Below are 12,634 nucleotides of genomic sequence, written 5' to 3' on the forward strand. Positions count from 1 at the left end.
TGCTTCATCAGCGGTGGTGTACTTAAGGAGCTGGAGGCCAGTCACTCACCGCCGGAGTGTTACTATTAATGGCGATTACATCTGCGACACTTACCTGGTCGGGTTTGTGTTCACTCTGTTCCTGTGGAGTCAAGACTGGAACCGGTTTTTGTGCACACCTGTCCGCCCTGCCCTACTGCCTACAATTAAGTCTGGTCATTCCGGAGAGCGCTGGTGATCTCATTGTCTATCCAAATCTGGATTTCCCTTCCTCGGCTGAGGATTCCTTCATCTGGAATGGACCTGAGAGACCTGAGCTGCTCCGTTTTCTCCTGGAAGTCACCTTTCACCTGCGAAATAAACCTTTTAACTGAGTACAGTTCTCTCTGTGAGTTTCTCTGCATGTGGGTCAGTTATCTGAACAAAGCCATGACATCAGTAAAGATTAACATGTTCCATTGACCATGTTTTAGATGGAGGTTTCTTTTTCCAGGTATTTTAATTGAAAGCATATAAATTATTTGGTAATGTATGAGTTCATCTTATGATGTTTACATCCCAATCTCCTCTATCATTGTCGTTGGATTGCCTGTAAGTTGCCTAAAATTTGGTACAAGAATGAGCCTTAATTGTTCAGTACACCAATCTGAAAGCAGCTCTGACTCAAAGTTACCCTAAAATAACAAACGTGAATGGTACAATCATACATCCCAGGAGGAATTGCCATCTTAAGCATGCAACTTATCTAATAATCATCTTTCTTTGAAGTAAAGTTGTTATCAGCATCTTCAAGTACTTTCTTCCACTGTGTATTTCATAAAAAAATCCTAATTTTCTCCTTCATACAGTTCCACTGCTTTAATATTGTGCATGATGTTCCCACTTGCATTGTACATATACAGCTAAACCTCTTGTAAATTTGTCCCTAAACCTGGCCATCTGTCATGCACAGTCTCAGCCTGATTTTGCCACGTTTTATTCATGAGACCTCTTGAGATTCTACTGGGGGGAGAGGGCAGAGAGATCCGCAAACGAAATGGGAAGGGAAATAATTGGTGATTTGAAATAGAGGGAGAAAGAGGATGAGGAGGAATGATAAGTGGGTGTAGGGATTCTGAGGACGTGCCACCATCAAACTTTTAAATAATGACAATTTTCCTCGTCTATTAAAAAAAAAAAACTGTTCAGGATTTTTCTAGAGCTTGGCTAAAAGGCGAAAAAGTTCGTTTAGAGATGCAGCAGCTGTGGTTGTTTTCTGTCACTGAGAGATTTAAAAGGTCACCATCACTTTGCATTTTATGCTATTTTCAGTGACACAGTTTAGTGACATTATAGTGCCCAGGTTTAAAGAAGGTGCAGACATTGATTAATGTGGAGGTGATCAGCTTCAAAAACAGTATAGCTGAGAAACTCCTGTTCAGAGTTACAATCAAAGAACAACTGATACAGTAGCCTTTTTGTTAATATGATGTATATCTCTCGCTACAGAAACAGAAACTTGTCCTTTCCTGAGAAACATTGAAAAATGCTCTAGAATAAAGAAAAAGAATAACTAGAGTTGGACCAATTGATAGACTACACTGAACGAATAATTAGGATGCCTTTTTGCCATTTTCAAAATAATTGATATTGACCACACCTGAGAATATTAAAAGAAATAAAAACAGGTATATCAATGGGCAGAACTGTGTTACCCTTGATGTTGTACCCTTTTTTGATCTCTCTTCCAATCACTGGGGTGCATTTTACAATAGTGAGTGCTGTTTTCTCTTCAACACCAGCAGACTCTACAGGAAGCTGACCAGAGTATTGTGCAAACTTTAAAAAGAACAATGATTTGTTTCATTTATTAGATAGGACGGGTTGGTTTTAGAAAGGAGATATGGATAACTTTAAGCTTGGAAAAGCATTCACAGCCAGCTTTCAATAAACTACTGAATAAATACTGATCCATATTGAGCCCAGGGTCAAATCACAAAAATACATGTAGTCACTGTTTTGTTATTCTCTCCTTTTTATAAATCTGGTTGATTGTAATGTGTATGAATAGCAGGGCTGAAAACAAATAAACTGGCTTCATAAATCAGCCATTGGCTGCCCTGATTTCTAGAAATGGTATCAGCGTCAATCTTGAGAAAACAAAACAAAATAACAACAAACAAATAAAACTGCAGTTTTTTTTCTTTAGGAAGATAAGAAATTAATCATTGCACCTGTTTTAAATGAAAGATTTAATCCGCTCGTTTTAGTAAGTAAGCTTCAGTCAGGTGTGTTTTTGTGCGGAAGAAGTTTTATTCGATTGCTTTTAGAGATCTCTTTGGCCTTGATCTGTTTTGAAAAGCAGATTTATGGGCAATAGAAATGAACCTGATAATGATGTGTGATAGCATAAAAGGAAAAAAAAAGTTTATGAAAATATCCCAATCTTTTCTCCGAGTCACTAGAAAAGGTCTTCACATAAATTTCTTCTTTATCTGAATTATCTGAGCACTGTTAGATACCAAGTTTTTTTGTTTTACACCACTGCAGCACAAAAGACAAACCCTTTGCATGCCAACTGAGAGCAAAGGGAGAATTTGGTCCTACAGACTTTAAAGGTATAGTTTGTATCTTTTGCTGTGGAGTTCTGTGGAATGGTTATGAACAATTAATATCTTATGTGTCGTAAAAAGCTTTTTGAATGACTTCAATTTGGAAAAATGGAGTTTAATTCTGATTGAATTGATGAGCTAATGCAGGGTTTGTCATGCTTCATATTCAACAGTTCAAATCTGATACAGAGATAAGTTCAAAGATCCACAACAACCAGCAAAAAGCAATAGTTTTATTAAAATAGCTTACAAGCTAAAAAAACTGGATCTATTTACCTACAGTTGCTTATTTTGAACCTAAGCTGCTCTAACTTTTAATATCATAGCTCAATGTGCAGTGTAGTTTTATAAGAAATTTTTCATTTCAACAAAACAAAATGCTTTTGTTTTTACACAAGAATAAACATACTGAATAGAATGAACATGAATGACAGCAAGATACTGTAACATCAAACTGATTGAGGTGTTACAAATGCCCTGAGACAGTTAAAATAAAGAGTAACCTAGCATGAGAAATGGGACCGTTTTCCATCAATGAGCTGCCTAAACATTCACACAAAAGATGTTGATGTCAGACGGAGTAACTGACTTAAACGTTTTTTTTTGTCAAGCAGCCGCGATGTTAGCGTTTTACTACATTTACTGCTGAGAATGCAGACTCACACGGATATATTTTTAATCCACTCATCTCTGAAAACTCAGCTTTCTAAGTCTACCTTTCTTTTCTTCGCACATTTAAATGATGCCATGATGATTTGACAAAACATCTTCTCTGCTGCCTTTTAATGCCACAGACAGGCTAAACCTGGAGCCTGCTTTGGTTGCCAAGGCGGGTACAAAGAGGGTTGCTGGTTGTTTGGTCGCAAACACAATTCAGTGAGACCACAACTGAAAATCTTCTGGAGATTTTGTGTTATCAAGTAGTCTCCAACAGCCGCCACTCAGTGAGATACGACCCATGCAGATGCAGGTTCACTCCCTCCCTTGCTTGCCCTGTGCACTCTGTTTTTCCTCCATCTTGCTTTCTCTTTTACAAAACAGTTCTGCAAAATGGCCGCAAAGACCACTCCGCTGGCTAAGCTGGCAAACGTGAGCATTCAGAAATGAAGCGAGTATTGTGGTACCAAAAGAGGCGTAGAGCAGAACTCAGCTGTGTTGAAGTGGAGCGCAACACATGAAGTCTGTGACAGAAATCGTCTTCAAAACATGACATATTAACTCAGTTTAGCGATTCTTTTTGTGGTAACCAATTTTTTAAACTGAATGCACTGAGCCACAAAGCTGGCTTACTTTTTTACATGTTGACTCTTTCAGCTCTGTTATGACCTCACTTGCAGCACAAAAGCGCATCAGGAGTGGTTTGGCTTCGATCCCCTTCAGAAGTCGCACTGAGGCGTCCAGAATGCTTCCTAGTCCCCGACTGAAGTTTTGTGAAAGAGCCTTTTAAGAACTGCCGAGCTAACAGCTAGCCCAAGCAGGGCCAAGCTCAAAGCAAACTGCTGCCAACTTCTTCATTTCTCTGTGGCTTCGTCAGAGCCAGTCTTCAGGACCTACCTGTTAACTTTTTCTCTAAATGGCAACATAACAGTCACTATCATCCGCCGTAACGGTCTCAGACGTAAACCCATTCTCATAGAAATAAATCAACTTAAAACACTCAGTTCTTCTGGCCATTGCTATAATGGCATTAGGAAAAGCTGAGCTGTGCTTGTCTCTCTGTTCCAAACAGCTGTCACAGGTGATGATGAAAAGTACCGCCGCAGCTGAACAATAAAGTAAACAGAAAGCACTGCTGATGAAACACAATGCAGTAAAGGAATAAAACGCCAGACGGAAACGGTTGTTGAGGTCCCCAGTGGGTCATTCAATCCCCTGTGCCCTTGAACACACAGCTCTTTAGAGGAATAATTTATAGTAAGTGGTGTGGTGCTCTGAAAGGAGATGAGAGTAACTAAAGATGCTGCAAACCTAATGTGTGTGGATATTTGTGTGTGTATAAGGGGGAACATTCTGTATCTATGCAAAAATTTAGGTATACATTGGTTACTTGATCTACTAAACTAAAAGCCCCTTAAGGTTGCTGAGCTGCAGCAGATGGTGGGCCTGAGATTCAAAACAAAACAACAACAACAACACAGATTACATAAATGTTAAAAACAAAGAACATGACTATTTCAGAACATACAACATTTCAATCAATATATCTAAAATTTAAGAATATTTTTAGTATTTTTTTTAAATGATATATTTTTGTTTTATTTTTGTGCCTAATTTTAAACTTGTTGGTGATTTTGTTACATTGTGTTTTTGTTAAAATGTTGTTTTTTTCTGTTTCCTGAAAGCTTTTTTTTATTATTATATTGTTACATTGTCAAATTTTTCAATAAATGTAGTTATTCACAAGTAAAATCAGCAGCAGATAGCTGTAGCACTTTCAGAGCACTTCTGGCAGAAATGTAAGATTTCTGCTGAAATAACCATGCAATACAAATAAGTTTTTGAGACTGGACTTCTTTTAGAATGGTCTTTGCCTCCTTCCAGATTCCACCGAGCCATTAGCTTATGAGTATTATTAGAATTAAACTCCATTTCCCTAAACTGAAATTGTTCAAAGAGCTATCTACCACAGGTAAGATATTAATTGTTCATAACATCTCCATAGAACCCCACTTAAAACAATTTGATCTTTAATGTTTTACTAAATAATAGCTTGCCCACTTCTTTGCACAAGTTTGTGAACAGACGAGTCTGTTTTTCCCTCCCCACACCTTAAAAGATGCTACAGTTTATCAAGTATTAGCTGAGACATTAATAACTTTCAAAACAGTTATTAATTTCAGTAGACACAAAACTAATTAGAAAAAGAATTCAGATTTGCCTTTTCAGCAGTTTTTACAACAGCCTGAGAGCAAAACAGAATCACCGACCATGGCTTTACAGGTGAGAAGCAACAAAACAGGGCTAATTAAAAAGAAGGCATCTTAAAACTTTTACACTATACAATAAAACACCATGGCTTAGTGTTATTACCCGACCAGAATTATTACTGATTACCACCTTAATTGCTTTATGGATTTGCATCCCACCTTCTTCTGCTCACACACATCTGGGTCAAGTTTCTTTCTCTTGGTCAAACAAAGAGGTTTCATTTAATTTCCAGATGTGTGATCATGTCACCCTGGACAGAACAGCAGGGTGTCTTTTAGATTTGGGGTCTCAAATACAAAGCAGGTGTTTGACTCCGCTGAAATCCATATGCTTTTGTTTCACTTCACTAATCAAAAGGGACATAGACATTTATACTCAGCACAGAAGCAAAGGGATTTACTAAGACTTCGAACAGCTGATGGGTTCTAAGCACCGTCTTGGATCAAGTCTTTTGGTCAAACGGTAATTTACTTTTTTCAAACCACTTTAAAATAGACTTTATTGTCTGGGAAAAATCACAACCATGTCATCCACATCTCTCAGTCAATCAGCTTAACCCCATCCCACTCCCACTCCACACACACGCACACACACACCCTGGAACCTCCATCTAACTTAAATGACTTTCTCTTTTCGTCCTTCGATCCCTCACTTCTTAACGCTCCAGCAGACTCTTCACATCATTACAGAGGTTAGTGCTTGTGTCATTGTCTCCATCTTCTTCCTTTTCCATCTCTGTCTCATACACACTCTCTCTCTCACACACACATACACACTTTGGCCACTGTAAAGTAAACAGCTGTGGTTGGCAACTGGGTTGTAAAATAAGTCCCCAGTGTCACTTCATTTCATCCCTCTGTTCTTTCTTCCTTTCTTTGGCTAACACTCAGTACCCCCCCCCCATACACACACACACACACACACACACACACACACACACACACACACACACCACCCCCCTCTTGTGGTCATCAATCTCTCTGTGAATCTCCCCCATCCTATGAGTTAGAAAATATGGCCACATTTGTTCCAGTTTAGCTTTTGTTCCGGTGAACCTGTGCTGAATTACATTTACAGCCCCTGGTGTATCGTCATTTTCATGATGGGCGAAAAGCCCCTCCTTTCATCGTACTTATGAATGCAAGACACTCAAACTGAGTAATTTGTAATTATTGATCACACTGCAGGCTCTCCTTCTCGGTAGTTTTGTGTCTGTTAGCAGCTGCTCTGAATCCCTGCCATAAAATTTCTTTCCATTTTTATGTGACCATCTGTCACTTGGTAGTTGTTTTATCTTGTTGTGGTTTTGTTGCCATAATCATTTTCTGAAAAGAAAACGTTGCAAAAATTGTTGCAAACTTAGTAGACTCAAAAACATAGAGTTTCTACTTTCGTGGAGTTAAAAACTAGAGCACAAATAAGAGCCCTTTTTTGCAAAACTCAGATTTGTTTTGGTCTCTCTTGTGGTAGAAACACGTGGTGTTTTTACCTTAGCCTGATGTCAATATAAACCAATATACTTAATGATACAAAGCTTTATTGATAATTTACTGCAAGTTAAAGCATACGACGACATACTGCATCCTAAAATGCAGTATGGAAGAATGACAACAGCCACGAGGATCCGACAAATTACTGAGACAACAAGTACAATTTACAGAAGGAGAGTTGATTACTGACATTGGAGATGAAGGACCAACTCATTGATATGTGGCAACAATGCAAGTGTTTGCTCAACATTTCATCGTTTTTTATCGCATAGAGAAGACCACAAACCATTCCCATTGCTTCTAAATCATCGGCCATGTTTGTTTACTCCAAATTCAAGTATGGTATCGCAGGGTTTTACGGGATTTTTAAGGGATTTCCTGTCTAGAATCTGAGTGGTATCGGTTCATGTGTGGTGTGTTGCTCCTGCCGTGTGGCTGGACACCACAAACTTTACGATCAAACCTGTTATACCTAAGATTTTTTATCGTCACGTGTGTCGCCTCTTAGGTTTTGAAAATGGGCTGACAATTTTAAAATCTTGCCGTGTGAGCCAGGCATAAATTGCAAATGTTTGTTTGCTTCAAGGAATAAAATATACTAAGACACACCAGCTGTTATTGATGACTCAGTATAGTTGAACATTAAATGTCTGCTCATATCTTCTTCCTCATCTTCCTGCACTGAGAAGTTAAGAGAGGCTCAGGTATTGACGGGATTTTAAGGGCACTCTCATGCGTCAACTCTTAACACCCCATTGGCTGGCTGATCACACTCAGCACATGCAGTTTCTCTTCCTCTCCCTCTTTGCTTCCCGTTTTCTCTCTACGGTATCTCTCTCTCTCTCTCTCTCTCTCTCTCTCTCTCTCTTTCTCTCTCTCTCTCACACACACACAAACACACGCCTGCTTTTTATACGAGCCACTGGCTGCTTTCCAGTCAGATCCGCTCAATATTCCACCCATCCCCAAAAAAACCCACCCTCACTCTTCTCATTGTTCTCTGGAGGCCACGCATTGCTACAGTCAGAGTTGTGTCACAGCGATCGATCAGCCATCAATGTGGAGCTGCGACACCAATATAGAGAAAACACGGAAACAGTGGCCTGTGATTTCCACCAAACATCAGCGACTCTCCTCCGGGACCCCCCTCCCCTCCATCCTGTTGTCTGAATTCTCTTCAGCTCTTGCTTCTGCCATCTCTTCTTGTTTTGTTTTTTAATTGTCCTCCATCTCTTCCTCTCAAACAGACCATCCACTGCTCCCACGTGGTTACAAACAGGCGTCACACCAATTATCACCTCATAGTTATTCTGTCCGGTCGCTGTAATGATTAACTGGCCGGTGACATTCTAACACTTTTACAGAAAAATGTGGGTCTGCAATCTGTCATATTACCAACGGTGATGTGTCAAAATGCCTCGCAGAACGATGTACAATCTGAAAATTAGTTCAGGCTTTAGTTTCACCAGTGGCCCATTACCTTTAACATTTGGGTCTGAAATAAAAGAAGTGCAAAGAGTGATGTAACAAATTACTTTAATTGCTGCTGAGCAGTTTGGAACACAATTTCATTTTGATGGATGGATTCATGCTGTCAGCTTGTTTAGATGTAGGCCAGTACTTTATTAAGCCTAAACCAATAGCTCAAATAATCTGAAATGAAGTTCTGTGTAAAGGTTCTGAACAATTAATATCATACCCATTGTAGTTAGCTTTTTAAAAGTCCTCAGTTTAGAAAAATAAAGAGTTTATTTCTGACCAAACTGACAAGCTAATGGCTAATTTAAGTAAAACTAGAACTAAAGTCAATTGGTCCTATCTTAAAACAACTCTAATCTCAAAAATTTCATAGCAGTGTATGTGAATTCTTTTTTATAAACGTTTGCATCACAGTAATTTTCTAAATGCATTATTTACCCCAAATGTTATAGTTATTTGCAATGATAGCAACATCTCCAGCTAGCTGTAGCACTTGAGCACCCTCAACAAGAATATTTTAATATTTTTGCCAGAATAACCATTAATGTAAAGATTTCTAAAATAGCGTTTCAATAAACCGCTGTGAATATTTAGAGCTTTAAATGTTTTAGCGCGACTTGAATTAGCCATTAGACTGTCAGTCAGGTCAGAATTACACTTTATTCTTGTAAACTAAGGACATTGGAAGAGCTACAACAAGTAAGATATTTATTGTTCATCACCTTTCCAAAAATCACTTTAAAAGTTTGGACTGGTAGCTTTTTCATCCATCCATCCATCCATCCATCCATCCATCCATCCATCCATCCATCCATCCATCCATCCATCCATCCATCCATCCATCCATCCATATATCCTCCTACCTGGAGTTGGTCATATCCGTTTGTCCTCCTTGACTCTTCTCCAGTCCGAGTTTAGTAAAAATCCCCACCAGCACCATGATGGCCACCACCCCACAGATTATGTACACAATCATATGGGTTCGATCCCGATCTGGTTCCTGATGGCCCTCTGTGACGGGTGGCCCCGGTTTCCCAGTGTTAGCCCACACAGGAGTGTCATAGTTGGAGCAGGAGGTCTGGTCCAAACTGTGGACTTTGAACTGGCAGCAGAAGCGGTAGAAGCAGGAGCCGCAACAGAACATGTAGATACCTGCGTTACAGTTAAATGGTGGGTCCCACTGGCCCATTACGTCATAGTAACCCCAGCAGCGGTTCCCGGCGGTTGGATCTGTTTGGACCTCTGGATCTGGTGTTGGCGTTGCCAGTGCTGCCTCTGGTAACACAGACGATTCAGTTGTCTGGTTGTTGGAAGGAGCCTGTGCCAAAACTTGACCTGATGGCCATGAGTTCAGTCCACTCAAGGAGGTCAAAGCAAGTAAAATGGCCAATGAGAAGTTTATCAATAGTGAATACATGGAAGTGGCCATCTTGGGTTGCAGTTTCTTGCAGTGTCTCAACACTGATGAGTTAATGTAAAAAAATCAAATCGTCCTGAAACAACAAAAAACAGATTTAAATGTCTTTTTGGTGATTTGAATGTTTTTTTTCTTTTTATTGCAAATTATTAAACAATACTGTAAATGTGTTAGCCAGAAGTCTACTTTTTTTCATTTGTTGTCCTTGAACACGTGTTACAAAGTCACCCCCACCCCCCAAAAAACAAAAAAACTTTTACATCTTCAAGAACCAAATGGAATCCTAATAATCTTCAAAATTACAAAATTTATGGTTCATACAAGCTATAAAGCTTTTCCAAAATTAAAAACTACAGGTATGCCTGATGCCTGCCTCCTTGCAGTCTAAAGGTTTAAACAAAAATCTTGTGTAATCTTTTCATTCTTGGAGTATTTGTTGGAAATAAGACAACTCTCAGAATCTGATTTACACAATTTCAGAAAAATAAAATGCCATTAACAAGAAGCAGGACAAAAAAAAAGGACACGTAAAATAAAATCGGTCTCAAATTTCAACCTGAGTCCCTGTCAGTGGATTGTATGTATGCAGGTGTTTGTGTATTAAAGCAGATCTGAAAGAATCGTCTAATTTCACCTTTCACAAGGCCATATGGAATCAGCAGACAGCAGAGGCGATTGTAGACGAAGCCAAATCCTGGAGGGTGAAGATCCAATTCAGGAATGCGTATTACCTATGAATGAACTTGCCCCCGGCATTTCCAGCAATGAGCTCTCCTACCGAGTGGATGAATAATCCGTGAAAAGTGAGAACTGTGGGTTCCTGATGCGGCCAACGGGCGAAGCAAATCCTTCTCAAACTTGCAGTTAGCTCCACATGGAAGATTTTTTTTTTATTATTATTCCAAAGATAGACTCATATTCCTGAGCGGGAACTTAACACTGGAGTCAAAAAGGTTCTGATGTCCAAATGTGTCCTCTTCAGATCTTAGCCTGCATTTATCATCCTGTTACTCTCAAAGTCATTGTCCCAAAAAAGCTTTTTTTATTTTTGCAGTGGGCATCTTCCCACTGTAGTCCACTTTGGAAAACGTTCCTCCTCTTTAAATGTACCACGGATGTCTTTATGAACTGATCTGCTTTAGGTTTGCCCAGATAGCGCCCTCCTGTATTCAGCCGATGACCCAACAGGTACAACAACAGCTGCTAATTATCTTCAAGCTAAAATCTTGTGGTGATTGGAGTCCAAAAGCGTCCCTCTGGGGCTTGTTCTCCCACCTCCCCTCACACGTGCACACACTTCCTCTCACACACACACACATTCACAAACAGCTCAGTTCCCTGATGACAGAACCCTGTGAGTAGCCTTTAAGCAGCACACACAGGAGTCCAGTGGCTTTTGGTGCTCGGCATGCGCAGAGCTCCTGTTGCTGCCCCGAAACCCCTCCTCTTCGTGGATCCAAGGGTTTCTGGCAGACCCGGGACGCTGCTCTGCCGTTCAGCCTGCTCAGATCTGTCCTGCAATATGTGGGGGAAGAGAGGGCTGTTTTGGTGCTAAATCTTACTCTCTTAGATCTGCTCCACGTAAAGAAGAGTGGCACGGTTCTTTGACGGTGCTGCTTTTTCTTCCTTGATTTGTTTATGCCTCACTTTTTTCTCATTTTCATTCCACGCTTTAATCTTAATCGCCCTCCATCCTTTCTTTGATGTTTCTGCCTCCTGTCTCTTCCACCAACTTACCTCACCCCCTTTCCTCTCAGACCCAGTAGGACTTTTTCCCCATTGCCGAGGATGCTGTCAGCATGGGGTGGGGGTCAGGGAGAGCCTGTGGACTGCCCTCTGCACTTTCAGCAGCAGAGCCTCGCTGGAATTATACAGAGCCCGGCCCACACGGACGACAGAGACAAGTGGAGATGCGACAGCCGAACGGCAGTGTGGCACCGCAAGGGCAGATCAAAAAAATATATACATCCTGTTTTCAACAGAAGCCCCTTTGGAAACAAACCGAAATGTTGGATCAACTACTCAGTTGCCAGTTTCATATTTCTTTTCCGTTTGCCTCTTTTTTAGCAAAAGAAAAAAAAATTTTAGAAAAAAACATCAAAGTGATAACATGCAACAGCCTTTAAGCAAATGCTGCATATTATCTCCCAAATTGTGACGCTTTTTGACGTTAACTCAGTCGTTGTCCGGTTGCAGCTTCTTTGAAAACAGGCATAATTTGATATATATGTATAGGAATTTTATATATATATCATATGTATGTGTTTTCACTGGTGCTCTGCTTGTGGGATGCTCCAAACAGAAGTGTGAAGGAGAAGCAATCAAATGGTTTTCTTTAATTCCATCCTCTCCCTTTGTTGTTGTCTCCTCATCAGCGTGTATTCCCTTTATATCCTCAGTCTGCTCCGAGCGTCTGCGTCCCGTCCGCTGCTGCTGCTTCTGCTGTTCTGTTCCAGGACTGGCTGACAATATCTCATGCAATCACTCCCTCTCTCGCTCCCCCTCCTCCCTCTCACAAGTCCCTCCTCCCGCTTTCTCTCTCCCGCCTTTCCTCATACTCGTAGAACCTTTGTGCACAAATGAGCGCCGTTCTCTCTCGCTGACTCTCCCTGTCACCCTTCTCCTCCCTCAACTCATTATTTGTCAGCGATACTGTTCGTTCCAAGTTTTTTTTTTTTTTTCCTGTGTATATGTTTGGTTGTAGATTGTCAACCAAACCAGGCACCCTCCACCAGATAAGGATGTTTTTT

At 40.3% G+C, this 12,634-nt stretch overlaps 1 protein-coding gene across 1 annotated transcript in view; it reads right to left on the minus strand.

Annotated features, from left to right (window-relative positions):
* Window positions 1-12,205, minus strand: part of LOC108236226 (protein shisa-8-like) — a 105,243-nt gene extending 93,038 nt beyond the window's left edge. The window contains exons 1-2 of the mRNA XM_017416746.3: window positions 10,519-12,205; window positions 9,331-9,960 (exon numbers count right to left, since the gene is read on the minus strand). Of these exons, the coding sequence (XP_017272235.1) occupies window positions 9,331-9,896 (566 nt within the window). The 5' untranslated portion in view covers window positions 9,897-9,960; window positions 10,519-12,205. The remainder of the gene's footprint in view (window positions 1-9,330; window positions 9,961-10,518) is intronic.
* Between the last annotated feature and the right edge of the window lie 429 nt (window positions 12,206-12,634).

Source organism: Kryptolebias marmoratus, linkage group LG12 (genome assembly GCF_001649575.2).
Source record: "Kryptolebias marmoratus isolate JLee-2015 linkage group LG12, ASM164957v2, whole genome shotgun sequence".
Taxonomy (NCBI): Eukaryota; Metazoa; Chordata; class Actinopteri; order Cyprinodontiformes; family Rivulidae; genus Kryptolebias; species Kryptolebias marmoratus.